The sequence below is a fragment of the Desmodus rotundus genome, chromosome 12 (genome assembly GCF_022682495.2).
Source record: "Desmodus rotundus isolate HL8 chromosome 12, HLdesRot8A.1, whole genome shotgun sequence".
Classification (NCBI taxonomy): Eukaryota; Metazoa; Chordata; class Mammalia; order Chiroptera; family Phyllostomidae; genus Desmodus; species Desmodus rotundus.
In genome coordinates, this window is record NC_071398.1 from 77,443,321 (window position 1) to 77,462,138 (window position 18,818).

At 37.3% G+C, this 18,818-nt stretch overlaps 1 protein-coding gene across 4 annotated transcripts in view; it reads left to right on the forward strand.

Annotated features, from left to right (window-relative positions):
- Window positions 1–18,551, forward strand: part of FMO5 (flavin containing dimethylaniline monoxygenase 5) — a 40,972-nt gene extending 22,421 nt beyond the window's left edge. For all 4 annotated transcript variants that reach the window (XM_024574499.4, XM_024574492.3, XM_045181569.2 and 1 more), the window contains 4 exons: window positions 3,173–3,372; window positions 6,348–6,700; window positions 9,839–9,911; window positions 14,171–18,551. In XM_024574499.4, the coding sequence (XP_024430267.2) occupies window positions 3,173–3,372; window positions 6,348–6,700; window positions 9,839–9,911; window positions 14,171–14,516 (972 nt within the window). In that variant the 3' untranslated portion in view covers window positions 14,517–18,551. The remainder of the gene's footprint in view (window positions 1–3,172; window positions 3,373–6,347; window positions 6,701–9,838; window positions 9,912–14,170) is intronic.
- The last annotated feature ends 267 nt before the right edge of the window (window positions 18,552–18,818 follow it).

Consider the following 18,818-nt stretch of genomic DNA (forward strand, 5'->3'; position numbering starts at 1 on the left):
AAAAAAATGGCCCAAATGACAGAACACTTCAAAGCTCCAGAAAAAATACAACTAAGCGAGGAAGAGATAGCCAACCTATCAGATGCACAGTTCAAAACACTGGTTGTTAAGACGCTCACAGAATTGGTTGAATTTGTTCGAAAAGTAAATGAAAAAATGAAGCCTATGCCAAGAGAAACAAAGGAAAATGTACAGGGAAACAATAGTGATGCGAAGGAAACTGGGACTCAAATCAATGGTGTGGACCAGAAGGAAGAAAGAAACATCCAACCAGAAAAGAATGAAGAAACAAGAATTCGGAAAAATGAGGAGACGCTTAGGAACCTCCAGGACATCTTTAAACGTTTCAACATCCGAATTATAGGGGTGCCAGAAGGAGAAGAGGAAGAGCAACAAATTGAAAACTTATTTGAACAAATAATGAAGGAGAACTTCCCCAATCTGGCAAAGGAAATCGACTTCCAGGAAGCCCAGGAAGCTCAGAGAGTCCCAAAGAAGCTAGACCCAAGGAGGAACACACCAAGGCACATCATAATTCCATTACCCAAGATTAAAAATAAGGAGAGAATCTTAGAAGCAGCCAGAGAAAAGGACACAGTTACCTACAAAGGACTTCCCATAAGACTGTCAGCTGATTTCTCAAAAGAGACCTTACAGGCAAGAAGGGGCTGGCAATAAGTATTCCAAGTCATGAAAGGCAAGGACCTACATCCAAGATTACTGTATCCGGCAAAGCTACCATTTAGAATGGAAGGGAAGATAAAGTGCTTCTCAGATAAGGTCAAGTTAAAGGAGTTCATCATCACCAAGTCCTTATTATGTGAAATGTTAAAGGGATTTATCTAAGAAAAAGAAGATAAAAAATATGAATAGTAAAAATGACAGCAAACTCACAGTTATTAACAACCACACCTAAAACCAAAACAAAAGAAAACTAAGCAAACAACTAGAACAGAAACAGAACCACAGAAATGGAGATCACATGGAGGGTTATCAATAGGGGAGTGGGAGGGGGAGAGAGGGGGGAAAGGTACAGAGAATAAATAGCATAAATGATAGGTGGAAAATAGACAGGGGGAGGGTAAGATTAGTATAGGAAATGTAGAAGCCAAAGAACTTATAAGTATGACCCATGGACATGAACTATAGGGGGGGAATGTGGGAGGGAGGGGGTGGGCAGGATGGAGTTGAGTGAAGGGGCGGAAAAGAGACAACTGTAATAGCATAATCAATAAATATATCAAAATAAATAAATAAAACAAGGTATAGATGGAAAACTGAAGTAAGAGTGATGATAGCCATTAAGCATTTAGAGTGTTTACTATGTAGTATTTTTGTACACTATTTCTCACAACAGCCTTGTGTTTATATGTATTATGGTCACTGTTTTATACATAGGAAACTTTTAATTGAGGCTCTGAGCACATTTAGATTACTCATATATAACAAAAGCTATATATACTGCACACAAAACCATTTAATTCCTAAGACCATGCTTGCTCTTTCAACTGTGATGTGTAAAAGTGCCCAATTGTGATAGCATTAAAGTATGGTCACTGTCTGTGATGATATGTGTGTGAAGTACATGATTATCCCCAACTGTAGACAGCTTACCTTTTTACTTAGAGCTGAGACTAAACACCATAAATCAATGCATTTATATTCCTTAGTACTCAAAACTATCTCTAGAAAGTTTTGTAATGTAGTGATACTTTTCTTAGGGCATTTCAGGGAGGCGTAATGACATTAAACAGAAATGCAGTGGTGGTTAAGAGCAAGATATATTCTTGGTCAGTGAATACACCAATTTATTGTAAGCTTAGTGTCTGAGAAGAATTGTGCAGGCACTGAAAAGCCAGACTACTGAGTCACACTTTCATCACTCTGAACATGGTCTTTAGCCAGCAAAGGTCATACAATGACTGACTAGTTTCGTGTTATTCTACTAGCAATCTTCAATATTTCAATTAAATAATCCATGAAACATTTCTTAAGTACAGACTGGGCATTAGAAAGTCAGCTCTGCCACTTACTAGCTGTATGATCTGAGGCAAGTTATGCATCTTCTCCATGCCTCTCACCCATAAAATGGGGATAATGGTACTTACCTCAAGAGGTTGTTGTGTTAATTAAATAAAATGCAGATAAAGGACCTAGCATAGTGACTTATAGGTCACAAATCTCAATAAATGGAAGTGATATGATGATGTGTGTTGGCAAGACTGAAATATTTGTATGCTGTACCTTCTACCCTGAAGAAAACATTTGGAGGGACAGAAATTAAGAGTGTTTAACTTCACACATATATTCTCACTGATGGTGACCTTAAGTGCTATCATAATTAAGCATTTTTACACAGTTGAAAGGAAAACGTTTAATAATATCAATATAAATGATAAATAACAGATTTTTTCACAATAATGCAAACAATGTCAAAGGCAAAGAGACTGAGGGGGTTTTTTAATATATTTTATTGATTATGCTATTATAGTTGCCCCATTTCCCCCCCCTCCTTTATTCCCCTCCACCCTGCACACCCCCTCCCACCCATATTTCCCCCCCGCTTTAGTTCATGTCCCTGGGTCTTACATATAAGTTCTTTGGCTTCTATATTTCCTATACTATTCTTAACCTCCCCTGGTCTATTTTCTACCCATTATTTATGCTTCTTATTCTCTGCACCTTTTCCCCCTCTCTCCCCCTCCCACTCACTCACTAATAAGACTGAGGACTTTGAATTAAATGATCTACACTTGCTTTCAGCTTCGCTGTTTCATGATTTTAAATGAGATGTACAGGTAGGTGGTAAGTGCCAGAGAGTTCAAAGGATGGAGAAAAAACTGTCAGCCAGTACAATCTGTAGTGTCTTCATGAAGAAGGGAGACTTGATCTGGATCTTAAAAATGAATAGGCTTTGCAGAATTAAGAGGATAGTGGGCTTTTCAGGGAGGCGTAATGACATTAAACAGAAATGCAGTGGTGGTTTAGAGCAAGATATATTCTTGGTCAGTGAATACACCAATTTAATTGTAAGCTTAGTGTCTGAGAAGAATTGTGCAGGCACTGAAAAGCCAGACTACTGAGTTAAACGTCCTTTGAAGAAAATGGGGTATTTTTAAAGGATTATGAATCAGAGAATGATCAAAGCAAACAAGTTTTTCTCATGCCCCAGGTTTTCCTCAGCACCAGGAGAGGGGCTTGGATCCTGAATCGTATAGCAGACCAAGGATATCCTTTTGATGTGTTGTTCCATTCTCGACTTAAACATTTTTTGAAAAAGATTTGTGGTCAATCACTTATGAACACATATTTGGAAAAAAGGATGAACCAAAGGTTTAACCATGAAATGTATGGCCTAAAGCCTAAACACAGGTATGTTCTCAGGATGGGATTGGGGCAGTAATAACCAAACCACAAAAATAAGGACTGTTCAAATAGGCTAATAGTAGAGCTACCTCTACACATTAAGAAAATCCACAGAATCTGAGATCAGATTTCTACCTTGCCCCACAGATGCCCAACATCTATTGGTCTGTAATCTTTGATCTATGATCCTCCTTGGCATTAACCATCTAATCATTTCCTTAAGTACTAGTTTGTTTGTTTTTTATACATGATGTCTAACAACAACAAAATGGTAGTAGAAGGCAGTGCATCATTCACTCATTCACTCATTTATCCAACAAACATTGAGCACCTCTTATGAGCCAAGCATTATATTGGGCATGAGTAGAGAGAGATTAAAAACCTAATAGTAATACTAATACAAATAATAACATCTTACCTTTCTGAGGACTTAATAGGTTGGCACTTTCTCTCCATTTTACAGATACAAAAATTGACACTAAGAAACTAATTAGCCCAAGATTCAAAAGGAAGTAAATGGCAGATTCGAGAAATGGATTTTACCTTAAATACTCTAATGGGAAGACAGAATGATAGAATAATGATAGAATAAGATAAAGAAATGCATGCATGCTGTAGAGCATGAAGGGTGGGAGTCCTCCCAGTCATGGATGGAGGCTGTGAAAGCATTTCTAGGGGCTGATTTTAAATTATTTTTTCCCCACCAACTTTTTATTTTTTAAATATTCAGATAGAAAATGGTAAATACAGTGAGCACCCATATACTCTTCACTTAGATTCACCTGTTATTAATAGTTCGCTATATTGGCTTTATCTCTCCCCCTCTTTGAAGATAGATTCATACATGTATATCATATATGATGCCTACATACATGTACACATACATGTTTTTCTGAACCATTTAATAGTAAGTTGCAATTATTAAGACACTGTACCCTAAATTATTCAGCATATATTGCCTGAGAAAAAAGACATTCTCCTACATAAACATAATACTATAATCACACTTGAAAAATTTAACATTGACAAAATACCATTATGTAATGTATTCAAATTTACCAAGTTGCCAAAATAATACATATTTATAGCTTTTTAATTTTTAAACCCAGGATCTTGTCAGGTATTACACCATTGCATTTAGCTGTCATGTCTCTTTAGTTTCTCTTAACCTGAAATAATTCTTTTAAACAAAAATCCAAGCTAAATTGTTTTGCAGAAAGTCTGTATGTTTGGACTTCCTTTATTATATTCAAGTTAAACATTTTGGGCACAAATATTCATAGGTTATGTTGTGCCTTGGTAGATCACATCAGGGGCCACATGATAGCAGTTTATTCCATATTAATGTTGTTAAATTTAATCACTTGGATAAGGTGATATCGACCAGGTTTTTCCTCTGCAAAGATTTTTTTCCTTTGAGTGGGGTGATATTTTGAGGCTCTGTTCCCCAACACCTTTCACCCGTTTATTTCACCCAAATTATGGAAATTGTAGCATCTGTAACTTCAGTGATTACAAAATAAATTGAAACTTTATTGAATAATAGGAGATAGTCAAGCAAATAGGGTAAGGAAGTAGCATTCTAATTGTAAGTACAAGATCTTGAAACGGCAAAAAAATATGCTCTGGTGCCTGCATGTAGTCTGGTTTGACTAAACTATCTGGGAAAGATGGAAGAGTGACTGAGCACATCTCCAGGCTCACTGGGCAGGTCCAAGTAAACCTCTGCAGTCTTTGCTACATAAAAAGTTTGGAATGAAGACAGTCCAGATCCATTGCAAGATTTTAGTCAAGTGGGTGACATAATAGTAAATGAATTTTGAACAACCACTCCAAAAATTATGTAAAACATAGTTAAAGGGGGATGGAGCAGGAGGCTCTAAAGACAACTGTAATAGTCCAGTAAGATGGAAAATAGATAAAACTATCCTGGGGATGTTAAGAGGAGAAAAGAAAAAGACTTGGTGACCAGACGTAAGACTGTTTTTGTGGCTTAGGCAACTATGTGAATGGATGGTGGTACTATTAATTAAAAGGAGTAAGTTTGGAGAAAAAGATGAAATCATGAGGTCGGGATGAGATCAGATCCTGTATGTAAAAGCTTAGAGTCAAAGCATAACTAAATGCAACAAACCAGTAATAGTTATTGAAACATACCATATTCCTGAGGCTAGGCCAGCTCCGTCTGAACATGATGGGCTGAGGGTTCTCAGAGCCTGTTAACTTAGGATCCAAGGATACAGACTGATTTTTAGAAAGGTCCAAGACCCTGGAAACCCTGCCTTTTTTTTTTTTTTTTTTTTTTTTGCATCCTTATCCTATGGTATCTCTAGGAAACACAAGGAAGTTCATAGAAAACTATTCTGATATAAATTTTTAAATTTTAGGCTGTGTCTGGGCAAGCCACTTATTTATGCCTCAGTTTCCTCATCTATAAAAGCTGGATAATGACACCTGTCCTGCTTTCTGTATTGGGTTTGTGTGAGACTCAAATAAGTCAGTGCATGTAAAATCAATTTATAACTATAAATTACTATGTACATGGAATTTATTATATAGTTTAAAAAATAATATTCTAAGTCTAGCTCTTGGGCCTTTGAAACCGGAAATGAGACTCAACAGAATGCTGATAGTCCAGTTCTGTATTCTTCTTTTCATACAGATAAAAATTTTTGGCCTGTAGCCTTATTACATAACTGAGAACACTACTATTCCTTGAGTACTATACATGCACCCTCCAACATCTTTCCTTCCAGTGCCATCCAGGGTCCAACTTCTGCTCTGAGATCTTGATCTGGGCCAAAATGCATTAAACCTTTCCCAAATCCCATGGGTAGACCAAAAGGGAGACCATTGGCATATTGTTTAACCACCTCCAGCAAAGTAAAATTTTACTTACATGTTACTGATTCCTCTCTCCCTCCATGCCCCCATGATCACTTTCATTTCTCCTTCTTTTCGGTCTTTATCACCACTCACAGACCTCTGAGTCAACATCCAACAGTCAATGATGACCTGCCAAATCGTATAATTTCTGGCTTGGTGAAGGTGAAAGGAAATGTGAAGGAATTCACAGAGACAGCTGCCATATTTGAAGATGATACCAGGGAGGATGACATTGATGCTGTTATCTTTGCCACGGGCTATAGCTTTGCTTTTCCTTTTCTTGAAGATTATGTCAAAGTAGTAAAAAACAAGATATCTCTGTATAAAAAGGTCTTTCCTCCTAATCTGGAAAAGCCAACTCTTGCAATCATAGGCTTGATCCAGCCCTTGGGTGCCATTATGCCCATTTCAGAGCTCCAAGGACGCTGGGTCACTCAAGTATTTAAAGGTAAGTAACCATGCAAGTTGACTACTTAATTAATTGATAGTATGTTTAATTATATTTATGTTCTTGCTTTTAAATAGCTGACATACTACGTATGAATGTTATAGTGCCCGACACAAAATTAGTGTTCAATAATCAATTTTTGAGTGAATATAAAGTAGTTATTTATAACCATGGACATATATTGTAATCTCCTGGGAAATTGTCCCAAAATAGGCATGCTTTGCCTGGTGGTGTTTATTCTGTAAGTTTGGGGTCAGGGGGACTTTGAGATCATTGAGAAAATGTTACTTGGGTAATTCCAGTGTGCACTCCAGATCAGAATCTACTCATCTAGATTTTAGACAATTGATACATATTTGTGAACAGAAATGGTATGATTTGACGATTTGATTTTAGCCAAAAGTTAAGACCTGGATAAAGACTAGTCCACAGTTGAGAAGATTCAACCTCAAATTCTCACCTTCCCCCCTTTGTGTCCTCTCTTTCAGTCTTGGCTAAGAGAATTTAGCCAAGAGGAAAAAAATAAAAACTTTGGGGTTTGAGATACTAGGCTTAATGTCAGTGAGGAGAATATGTCTTCCAAAGGGCTTAATTATATCTAGCATCATTAAAAAATCATAATGTTATAATTAGAATTACAGTTATTCTTATAAATTCTAAAAAAGTACAATTTATAATTGTTCTTCTCTAAACCGGTCAGAGTAAACCCAAAGGCATGTTTTAAAAGTGCAATTGGAGTGCATTAATAGGAGAGACAAGAGTGGTTAAGAGATTTGAAAATATGCCTTTTCAAGTATAACTAAAGAAGCTAGAGAGGTTTAGCCTAGAGCAGACAAGATTCAGGGGAGATATGAGAGTTCCCTTCAAATATCTGAAGAGATGTCCCATGGTAGAAGGATTTGATTTGCTCAGTGTCACTTCAAAGGGTTGCACAAGGACCAAGGAGTGAAACTTTGAGGATTGCACAATGTCAGCTTAACATTAAAAACAAACAAACTTTTCTATCAGCTTTTTTCTGGTGCTATTTCAAGATGGAATGGGCTGCCTCTGAAATTGTGAAGAATCCAAACAGAATAGGAAGAAAATGAAAAAGGTTGGATTGCCATTTGGTTAGGCCAATATGGAGTAGATTCAAACCCCAGACAGGGAGAAATCTAACAAAGAAATTATTTGATTCTATGGTGGTTATAATAAAACTTACTATCATTACTAATGTTTAATTGAAAGCATCCAGAGTTCTTGCTGGAATTACAGCTTCCTCTTCCCTCGTGGATATCCTTATGGTAGCAAAGAAAAAGCAGAAATAATGGTATTAGAGTTGATAAATCAAAAACCTTTCCAAAGAACTTCCCAAAGTTCTATCATTTCTTAATTCCCCTTAGTTCTATAATTAGTGAATTTAAAAGGTTTGCTGATGGAATATAGGTTGGAGATGAAAGCAAGAAAATAATAGGCTTAGGTGCTGTGGTCTTTAATTTAAATTGGTAACCTAAAAGGGGGAGCAAGATAAGAAGACAGGAAATAAAAAAATATATACAGTAAATTACGTGTCTGAACAAGGAAACACTACAAGAACGGTATTAATGAATTGAGAGAGAACTGTACCACAGGATATTGTGTATATATATAATATATATTTTTATATATTCCTATCTATCTAATCTATAGAAGTTTTTTCTTTGTTGTTTTTGATGAATTGCTTGCCTTTCCCAGACAAGAAACATACCTCCTTCTCCATAGTGTTTCTAGTAAACAGAAGTAAAAGTTATGGTACTATAAGTAATTTAGAAGTCAACTCTCAAAATATGTCTCATGAGCATTGTAAGGGACATGGGCTCAATCTCAAATGAAGCATTTCAATGTTTCCTCACTGACATATGAATATAAGTAATAATTCCCAAGGGTAAAATGAGAAAACACATGACAAAACACAGAAGGCTATTTCATGAGTGTTGAATTTCTGAGTCTCACATTTTAAGAGAGACATGCTAGGATAGTAACTAGTGTGTGCCCAGAGAAGGGCAACAAACATGGCAGGGCATGTGAAACCTATTATGTGAGGAACTGCTGTTAATGATAAGACTTGAATAAATTAGGACATTCATTTTCAGATGTTTCAAGGCCTGTATTTAAGATTAGATTCCTTGGTTTCAAAAGGCAGAGCTAAGTCCAATGGGGAAAGTTACATGGAAGTAGATTTTAGGGTCAATAAAAGGAGTATGTTTCTAGCAGCTAAAGCAGCCAATTGAAAACCACCTCCTCAGAAGGTAATGAGACCCCCATCAGCAGAAATGTTTAAGGAGAAAAGAGATAACCATTTGATTAAAGTATTTGCACAGGGAACACTTGTATTAGGTACAATATATTACTATTTTAAAATTATACCATTTAGAACATTCTGGAGTATAACCTTCTGGTTGGGTGTGGCTAAAATTATCTACATGGCATAGTGCCTATAAATCTTGGCATAAAGCTGATCCTTAGATTAGAGTTGTTTATGTTGACTTAAATACTAATTCAACCTTTCTCTGGCCAGGTCCGTGTTGTTAAATTCCTACTATTGGAACTGTTTGTTCATCAGTGCTTAAGTTCATCTGTAAAGATTGGGTATTATGAGTTGCCCTTGGTCTTAACCCCATTCTGACCAAGTAAAAAAGTTCAGAAGATAAGGCTTATCTTCCATAGGACTTCAGGCATAAAATGGAATTGAAAGTTAATTTTTACTTTGTTCTCCCTGTGGTATAAAGCCTCTTTGTTATTAAGAGTACAACTGTAGGTGTGTTCTCCCTGCCCTTTTACTTTGTACTTCATTTCCATGTACTTTATGGCCATTTATCATTTCCTGGTATCCATATTTCATTTCCCAATTGAAAGCCTATGCTAAGGAGGAAGCAGGTAACAGAAGGCAGAGTTAAGAGAAATATCTTCTAAAGACAAAGTAGAATAGAGAAAGCTACTGATATTAATTTCCTTATATATGGTAGTAGTAGGGTAAGGTGATCGAGGTAAGGTATAACCTCCTTGGTATAGAAAACTATCCCGTATTTCTTTGAATTCTCCATAACATAGTAATTGTTAATAGGATTATTGTTCCTACTGAGGTAACTTTACACTTAAATTTTTGGGTTTTCTCTTTAGGGCTAAAGACATTACCTTCACAAAGTGAAATGATAGTAGAAATAACTAAGGCTCGTGAGCAAATTGAAAAAAGGTGAGAAATTCTCCCAGGAAAGTATGTGCTAAATTTTTCTTTTTAAAAAAAATACGTTTATTGATTATGCTATTACAGTTGTCCCATTTCCCCCCCTTCACTCCACTCCATCCTGCCCACCCCCTCCCTCCCACATTCCCCCCCTATAGTTCATGTCCATGGGTCATACATATAAGTTCTTTGGCTTCTACATTTCCTATACTATTCTTACCCTCCCCATGTGTATTTTCTACCTACCATTTATGCTATTTATTCTCTGTACCTTTCCCCCTCTCTCCCCATCCCACTCCCCTGTTGATAACCTTCCATGTGATCTCCATTTCTGTGGTTCTGTTCCTGTTCTAGTTGTTGGCTTAGTTTTCTTTTGTTTTTGTTTTAGGTGTGGTTGTTAATAACTGTGAGTTTGCTGTCATTTTTACTCTTCCTATTTTTTATCTTCTTTTTCTTAGATAAATCCCTTTAACATTTCATATAATAAGGGCTTGGTGATGATGAACTCCTTGAACTTGATCTTATCTGAGAAGCACTTTATCTTCCCTTCCATTCTAAATGATAGCTTTGCTGGATAGAGTAATCTTGGATGTAGGTCCTTGCCTTTCATGACTTGGAATACTTATTGCCAGCCCCTTCTTGCCTGTAAGGTCTCTTTTGAGAGATCAGCTGACAGCCTTATGGGAACTCCTTTGTAGGTAACTGTGTCCTTTTCGCTTGCTGCTTCTAAGATTCTCTCCTTCTCTTTAATCTTGGCTAATGGAATGATGATGTGCCTTGGTGTGTTCCTCCTTGGGTCCAGCTTCTTTGGGACTCTCTGAGCTTCCTGGACTTCCTGGAAGTCTATTTCCTTTGCCAGATTAGGGAAGTTCTCCTTCATTATTTGTTCAAATAAGTTTTCAATTTTTTGCTCTTCCTCTTCTCCTTCTGGCACCCCTATGATTCAGATGTTGGAATGTTTAAAGATGTGCTGGAGGTTCCTAAGCCTTTCCTCACTTTTCTGAATTCTTGTTTCTTCATTCTTTTCTGGTTGGATGTTTCTTTCTTCCTTCTGGTCCACACCATTGATTTGAGTCCCAGTTTCCTTTGCATCACTATTGGTTCCCTGTACATTTTCCTTTGTTTCTCTTAGCATAGCCTTCATTTTTTCATCTAATTTGCCACCAGATTCAACCAATTCTGTGAGCATCCTGATTACCAGTGTTTTGAACTGTGCATCTGATAGGTTGGCTACCTGTTTGTTGCTTAGTTGTATTTTTTCTGGAGCTTTGATGTGTTCTTTCATTTGGGCCTTTTTTTTTTTTTTTTTTTTGGTCTTGGCGCACCTGTTACATAAAGGGGAGGAGCCTTAGGTGTTCACCAGGGCAGGGTAACACTGGACGCTGCGCTGTGATGCTGTATGTGGGGAAGGGGCCGTGAGGGAGCAATGGTGCTTGTTCCACTCTCTGCAGGATTTGTCTACCCACAATCAAATTGGGCCCCTCTGGTGCTGATTCCTGAGTGGGTGGGCTTGTGCACACTCTAGGCCCCTGTGGGTCTCTTCAACCAACTCTCCTGTGAGGCTGGGAGTTTCTCTTGCTGCCGCCTCAACCCCCATGTGTGTTTTCAATCAGAGGTTTCAGGCTTTATTTCCCTGAACTGGAGCCCTGGGTTGCACAGTCTGTTTCGCTCCCCCGCCCTTCCTCCTGGTTTATCTATGCACGAATGTGGGGCCGCAGGGTCTGCCAGCAACCACCTTGTTGGGTCTGCTACCTGCAGCCTGGCCTGTTTCGATCCCCAATCCACCACCTCGCTGAATCCACCAGCCTCTGCCTTGCCAGGAGTCCTCTCCGCCCCTCCTGCCTGTCTCCACCCATCCTACCGATCTGGATGAATGTTTCTTCTTTATCTCCTTGGTTGTCAGACTTCCATACAGTTTGATTTTCTTTCAGTTCTGGTTGTTTTTTGTTTTTAAATTGTTGTTGTCCTTTTGGTTGTGTGAGGAGGTACAGTGTGTGTACCTACGCCTCCATCTTGGCTGGAAGCTCCAAATTTTCCTACTTAATAAGAACAGTATTATACTATATTTATCTTCATTGTGTTAGTTTAAGAATTCAGCATGTATTTTGAAGGAAAAGGAAATAATGTTTTCTGACAATAGAATAGAAAAATAGCACCAAGTGATTTGCATATGCTGGTGAAGAAGAAAGAAACTTAAGAAAAGTATTTAAAATCATACGTTTAAGGCCTAAAAGAAAAGTCAAGTAGTAAAAAGCATATGTAGAGAAAGTCAGGCATATATATGGTTTTTGCAAGGTTTACTTGAAGTGCTTGTAGAGCTGTCAGGGAAATGAAAAGTGACAATGAATTGAGCAGTGTATATGGTTGAATTCTAAATCTGCAGAGGCCACTTTGTGGGCTGCTGTCATGTGACAGCACACTCAGGTCACAGTGGCTCAGGATTTGGAAAGGTGCTGCTTAGTGCTTGGGTGGATACAATAGTTCAGCAATCTGAATTTCAGATTATTCACTGGTTGAACTGAGCTTATTTACTGGTTGATTTTTATTTGGACAAAGTAGAAGTTGATGATAAGTTCCTAAAATTTTGTGTAAAAGTCAGAGGCACAATCACTCCAGGCCTAAATATGTGGCTTTCTTTAAATGGTTATATTAGCAAAACTCTTTCTTATCTTAGAGGAGGAGAAAGGGAGTTTTTATTTAACCCTTATGCCTTTTTTCAGATACTCTACTTTCTCCTTGTTTTCACTGTCAGACTTCTGCGATAAATATTCAGCACTATATGCTCTAAATTCTCACCCTTTCTTTCTCCTAAGCTCCCTGCATTGTAACTCCTGCTACTGCTTTCTTAAAGGTCAACTTCATTTTCCTTCCTCTCTGACTTTGACACTTTAAAACATTTCATCTTTCTCTTCCTTCTTGGAGTGCTTTCTTTCCTTGTTTTTCTGGTACTAAAAAATCCATTTTCAACTCTACCCTTTCCTTTACTTATTTACTTATTTTTGTCTGGCTACCTTCTGACTGAGCAGCCCCTAAGGATATAATTTACCCTTTACTGAGAGTCAACTATGTACATACACTAAATGGTTTGTATGTATGAGTTTGTTTATTCCTCATAAAAACCCTACAAGGCAGGTGCTAGTGGATCTCTTTGTGAAAGATTCATGAATACTACAGCTTGTGACCCAGTACTATAGGATAAATGCATGTCTATAAACCCTCGAGCCAAAGTAACATCCTTAAGGGAGGACTCCCAGATTCTGTCCTGTCTTGTCTTCTCTTCTAAACTAGAATTTTTCAGTTCCTGTGGAATTCCATTTCACCAGTTCTACCTTAAATTTATTTTCTATTTTTTTCCCTGTCCTTGTTTTTGGATTCTTTTAGTAAGCCCGTCTAATCTTAATTAATTTGACTTGGCTTTTCTCTTCTTGTCTGTCCCACTGTTCTTTTATTTTTACTGTAGTAAGTAAAAAAAGAAAGTTACCAGTTAGGTCTCTAAATCCCACTCCTTCTACACAGGTATCTTTATTACCACATTCCCCTCTAAAAAGCCCTTTTAGCTCTTCGAATCTGCACTTGATATAATCATTCCATCTGACTCCATTTGGAGAGTCATTTCCTCTTATGGGATAAGTCATCCTTCCCTCTCCTTTCAAGATTCTGAATTAACATTGGCTCACGGAGGTCCTGCTCTGTGAAACCTACCACCACTGCTGTCAGTTAGGGGTCCCAAACTGAAGTTTCGTGTGTTCTCTCTTTCTGTTAACATCAGTCTTCTGTATCTGGATCTGCTATACTTGCCTCTCTATATCCAACCCTTGTTTATTACAACATTCCTCTCTACTGCAGGTAGTGCCTACAGATATTTTATATTCATATTCTTCACTCATTCTTGCCTTATTCCTTCACTCTGCTGTTCCCTTGACTTGTAATACTTTCCTCTTTGTTCTCAGCTAATCTGTATTTCCACATCCTTCAAAGATTTATTACAGCTCTATTTTAACTACCCTCTTCTACATTTCTATTTAACGAAAGTGATTTGCCAGAAGTCTTATATTCTTCTATTTTTCATGTGTATCTATCTTACCTCCTCCAGGAGATGATAAAGTCCTTAAGGATAAAGACAATGTCTTATCTTTCTTCCCTATTTTTCACAGCTCCCAGACCAATATTGAGCCAATACCAGGCATTTAGAAAGCACTGATTATTTCACTGATTGATTAATTGATTAAATTGTGATTAGACCATGGCTTTTGTCTTCTCTGGTTCAGGTATGTGGAGAGCCAACGCCATACCATTCAGGGAGATTATATAGATACCACGGAAGAGCTTGCTGATCTGGTGGGTGTCAAGCCCAACCTGCTGTATCTGGCCTTCACAGACCCCAAATTGGCATTACAGTTATTATTGGGACCCTGTACTCCAATCCAATATCGTCTGCAGGGCCCAGGCAAGTGGAATGGGGCTCGAAAAGCTATCCTTACCACAGTAGATCGTATCAGGAAGCCTCTGATGACGAGAGCAGTTGGAACCAGTAATTCCACAACTTCAGCAATAACAATGGCCAGGTGTATGCTGGCCATTGTTCTCTTTGCTATAATTATAACCTATTTTTAGCTGTTCCATTGTCCTTGCACCAGTTTTCTTTGGGGAGCTGGATTCAAAGATGTCTTCAGAATCTGTAAGATTGAACAACTCTCAGTTTCACACTGCCCAGAAATCTACTTTTATATCCCTTTCCAAAGCATTTACCCACTTTTCGTCTTTTCCCCCACAATGGAATTTCAGCTTTTCATTCATATGAACTTGTCTTCCTTCTTATGGCCCATCATGTTTTGCTTTCAGCCATCCCTACACTGTGAGCTCAGATACTCTCTTAGTCATCTTTTCATGTCCTTAACAGAGTTCTTGGCACATGATAGATACTTAATAAAGTGTTTGTTGTTATCAGCCCTGGCTGGTGTGGCTCAGTGGTTGAGTGCCAGCCTGAAAACCAAAGGGTTGCCAGTTTGATTCCTAGTCACAGCACATGCCTGGTTGTGGGCCAGGCCCCCAGGAGGATGAGCATGAGAGGCAACCACACATTGATGTTTCTCTCCTTCTCTCTAAAAGTAAATAAATAAAATCTTTCAAAAAATGTTTGTTATCAGATATTATGGTGGGGAGCATAAGTCAATATCTCTATAAGAAACGGGTGACTCTGTGTAACTCTGCCTCTGATAGGATTTGTTTTTCTGTTAGAAACTCAATATTTTGTTTGTTTTTAATATTGTAATTAAATGTATGTTTCCTGAGGAATAGGAAAAATAATAGTCTTATAACACTTGTATATACCTACGATATATAGATAATTAAACATTTTGTCTCACTAGCTATTCACTAGTGTATCTGATACCTGGTCATTTTGACTCTTTTCCTCTCAGCTAAAGGTCTTTATTATCTTAATGAAGAAACTACCTTTAATTTTCTAGGCTTTTGGGTCATTTTAATAATCTAGCATTTGTCGGAAGGTTTGTGGAAAAACTTGAGACTTCAAATTAGTTGTCCTATCTTTTCTGATCTCTTAGTTTGCATGTTAGAATCTAACAAGACTTTACTTTATGAAATATAAGTAGCTGCCTACTGTTATAGCATGGCCTACAAATGTGATTTGATTTGTCTCCCCTTACTCCTGCTTTCTCCACTCCAATCCCTCCCACACAGTCTAAGTAGTATTTGAAGAGGTCATTTCTACATTAAGTTAGAATTGATATTAACTAAATATAGGGGCATTCAGAGGGAAGGGGGTGGCAAAGTAGTAAAAGAAAAGGTAAAGGGGGTCAAATATATGGAGATGGAAGAAGATTTGACTTTGGGTTGTGGGTACACAATGCAATATAAAGATGATGTATCATAGAATTATACACTTGAAACCTATATGATTTTATTAACCAATGTCACCCAAATACATTTATTTTAAAATAAATAAATATAAGGACATTCTGCTTATGACAATTCTCTATATCGTACAGTGTAGTTCTGAAAAATAAAGTAAATGAAATGAAAAGCAAGGATTCCGGCTTATGTTCCAGTGCCACTGTTGATTCTGTTTTCTCATCTGTAGAAGTTTTGCTCTGTTCTTACCTCACAGAGAAGTTAACTAAGTGTTAGCTATCAGGCACACTGAGCTTCATGAATGAAGGTACTATATCTACTAGCCAGGTATATGTTCATAAATAGCTGTTGTGCAATATACTTTGGGATTGATGCCTATTACTCAGTAAAAGGATAAACTGGAAAAACTGAAAGAACAACATTAGAAATTATTATTTTTCTTAATAATATACACATAAGAGAACCAGAAATGTGAGAACTGCAACTTCCTCCTAGTCATAATTATTTGGACAATTTTCTGACCTTTGTCCTAATTTACCTGTGGAAATGTCTTTTGAGAATTAAAGAATTGACAACCAATATTACTTCCTAGGTCTCTTTCCTTCCCTAATCCTTATGATGTTGGGTGTTTATAATCTATTAAAATGGACCTAGTATCTTTTAATCTGCAGGTTAATTCAAAAATAAATTGAGGGTCACTTGCTATTTTCTCGTTTCTTTTAACATATAAATTTGCCTCTATTAGCAGGTCAGTTTGTGCACGAATGGTCCTTTCATAATATAATTCCTAATCATCAGCAACAAGTACCCCAGTTTTCTTTACAAAAATTTTTACTCTAAATTCATTGACTGTCTTTCTCCTTATAATATGTAAGGTTATAAAAAATCATTGATTAACTTCTAAAATGAGTTAAAAGCACGATATGAATAGGAAATTGAACTCAAAACAACTCAAGGTACAAACTCGTAACTGTTGAATATGTGCTAATATCAATTTATCATATCTTGCTTTTGTAATTATATTAAATGGTTATGTCATTTTTCCCAATTAGATGATACAATAGAATGCATCTGTATAGTGCCAAACAGCATGGACATGCTCAAAAGCAAACTGATACAGTATGTCAAAGGGACACAGGAGCAAACTGAAAGTGGACCCAATGCTCAAAGATATAACAATTTGAGCAGTAAAATTACCTAGTATTAGATTATAACATAAAATATAAAAAATACCCATGAGTCCATACTGATATAAATGATTGAATAAATTAATAAGAGGAGAAGAACATACAGATCTCCAAATAATTTATGTAGACACTCTATCTTAAGTGTAAAATACATAGTGACATCCTTCCAAAGAGAGCAGTGTGGAAAGAGGGAATAATAACTTTACAATGGAGAAATCTGACGTACACTGCCTCAGCTGGGTGATTAAGACTAACATCCACAGTGAAGTCGTGTTGATAGTATGTATGTACCGTTGTAACCACAGACAGTCAGCCTGAGTGCTGGGGAGTCTTCCCCCATTGACCAAGATGGCAGCAGGGGGAGGTTCTTACACTGAGCACTGCCAAAAGCTAGAAATATGAATGGATAGAAAAGGCCCTCCCCTCCCTATCCCTATAAGAACAGCAGCCTTGAACAGGAAAAGGAGATGTTCTTTGAGATGGGTTTCTACCATTCTCCCAGGTCACAGGTGACAACTTAATAAAGCCTCTTGCCTTCAGCACCAGCACCTGCCTCACAAGCTTGGCTTTCTTCGGGGCATGCAGCTGAACCTCTGTCTGTTCAGTTACACCCTTGATATGATGTGATGAGAAGGGTACTTTACTTCTGTGGTCTTCCTCTTAAAATCCATAACCCCGTCTAACCATGAGAAAAATATCAGATAAACCCAAGTTTGGTAACATTTTATAAAATATCTAATCATTAAAAATGGTCAAGATCATCAAAAATAAGGTAAGTGTGAGGAACTGTCATAGTCTAGAGAAGTCTAAGGAGACCTGACATCTAAATGTAATGCATCCTGGATGGCATCATGGAACATAAAAAGGACATTAAATAAAAATTAAGGAAATATTAATAATTTTCCAAGTATAGGTCTTTTACATCGTTGGTTAAGTTTGTTCCTAGTCATTTTATTTTTTTGGAAGAAATTATGAGTGGGGCTGTTTTCTTAGTTTCCCTTTATGATAGTTCATTATTAGTGTATAAAAATGCAACTGATTTCTGGATGTTTTTTAAAGATTTTATTTATTTACTTTTAGAGAGAGGGGAAGGGTAGGAGAAAGAGAGGGAGAGGAGCACCAATGTGTGGTTCCCTCTCACACACCCCCTTCAAGGGGCCTGGCCGGCAACCCATGCATGTGCCCTGACTGGGAATTGACCTGGCGAGCCTCTGGTTGAACTGGCAGCCTGCGTCCAATCCACTGAGTTACACCAGCCAGGGCAGATTTCTGGATACTTATTTTGTAACCTACTACTTTACCGAATTCATTTATCAGTACTAATAGTTATTTAATGGAGCCCTTAGGGTTCTCTATAAATAGTATTGTGTCACCTGTAAATAATGACAGTTTTACTTCTTCCTTTGTAATTTGGATGGTTTTATTCCTTCTTGTCTGATGCTGTGGCTGGGACCTCAGTACTATGTTGAAAGTGAACATCAATGTCTTGTTCCCAATCTTAAGGGAAGCACTTGTAGTTTTTGCCAATTGAGTATGATGTTGGCTGTGGGTTTGCCATATACCTTTATTACATTGAGATATGTTCTCTCTATTCCCACTTTGCTGAGAGTTTTTATCATAAATGGGTGCTGGACTTTATCAGATACTTTTTCTGCATCTATTGATATGATCATGTGGTTTTTATTCTTCATTTTGTTTATGTGGTATATCACATTTATTGATTAACAGATATTCTACAAACCACACATCTCTGGACTAAATCCCACTTGATCATGGTGTAAGATCTTTTAAAAAAAAAAAAACTTCACCTGTTCATATGTTCATTGATTTTAGAGAGAGAAGAAGGGAGAGAGAGAGA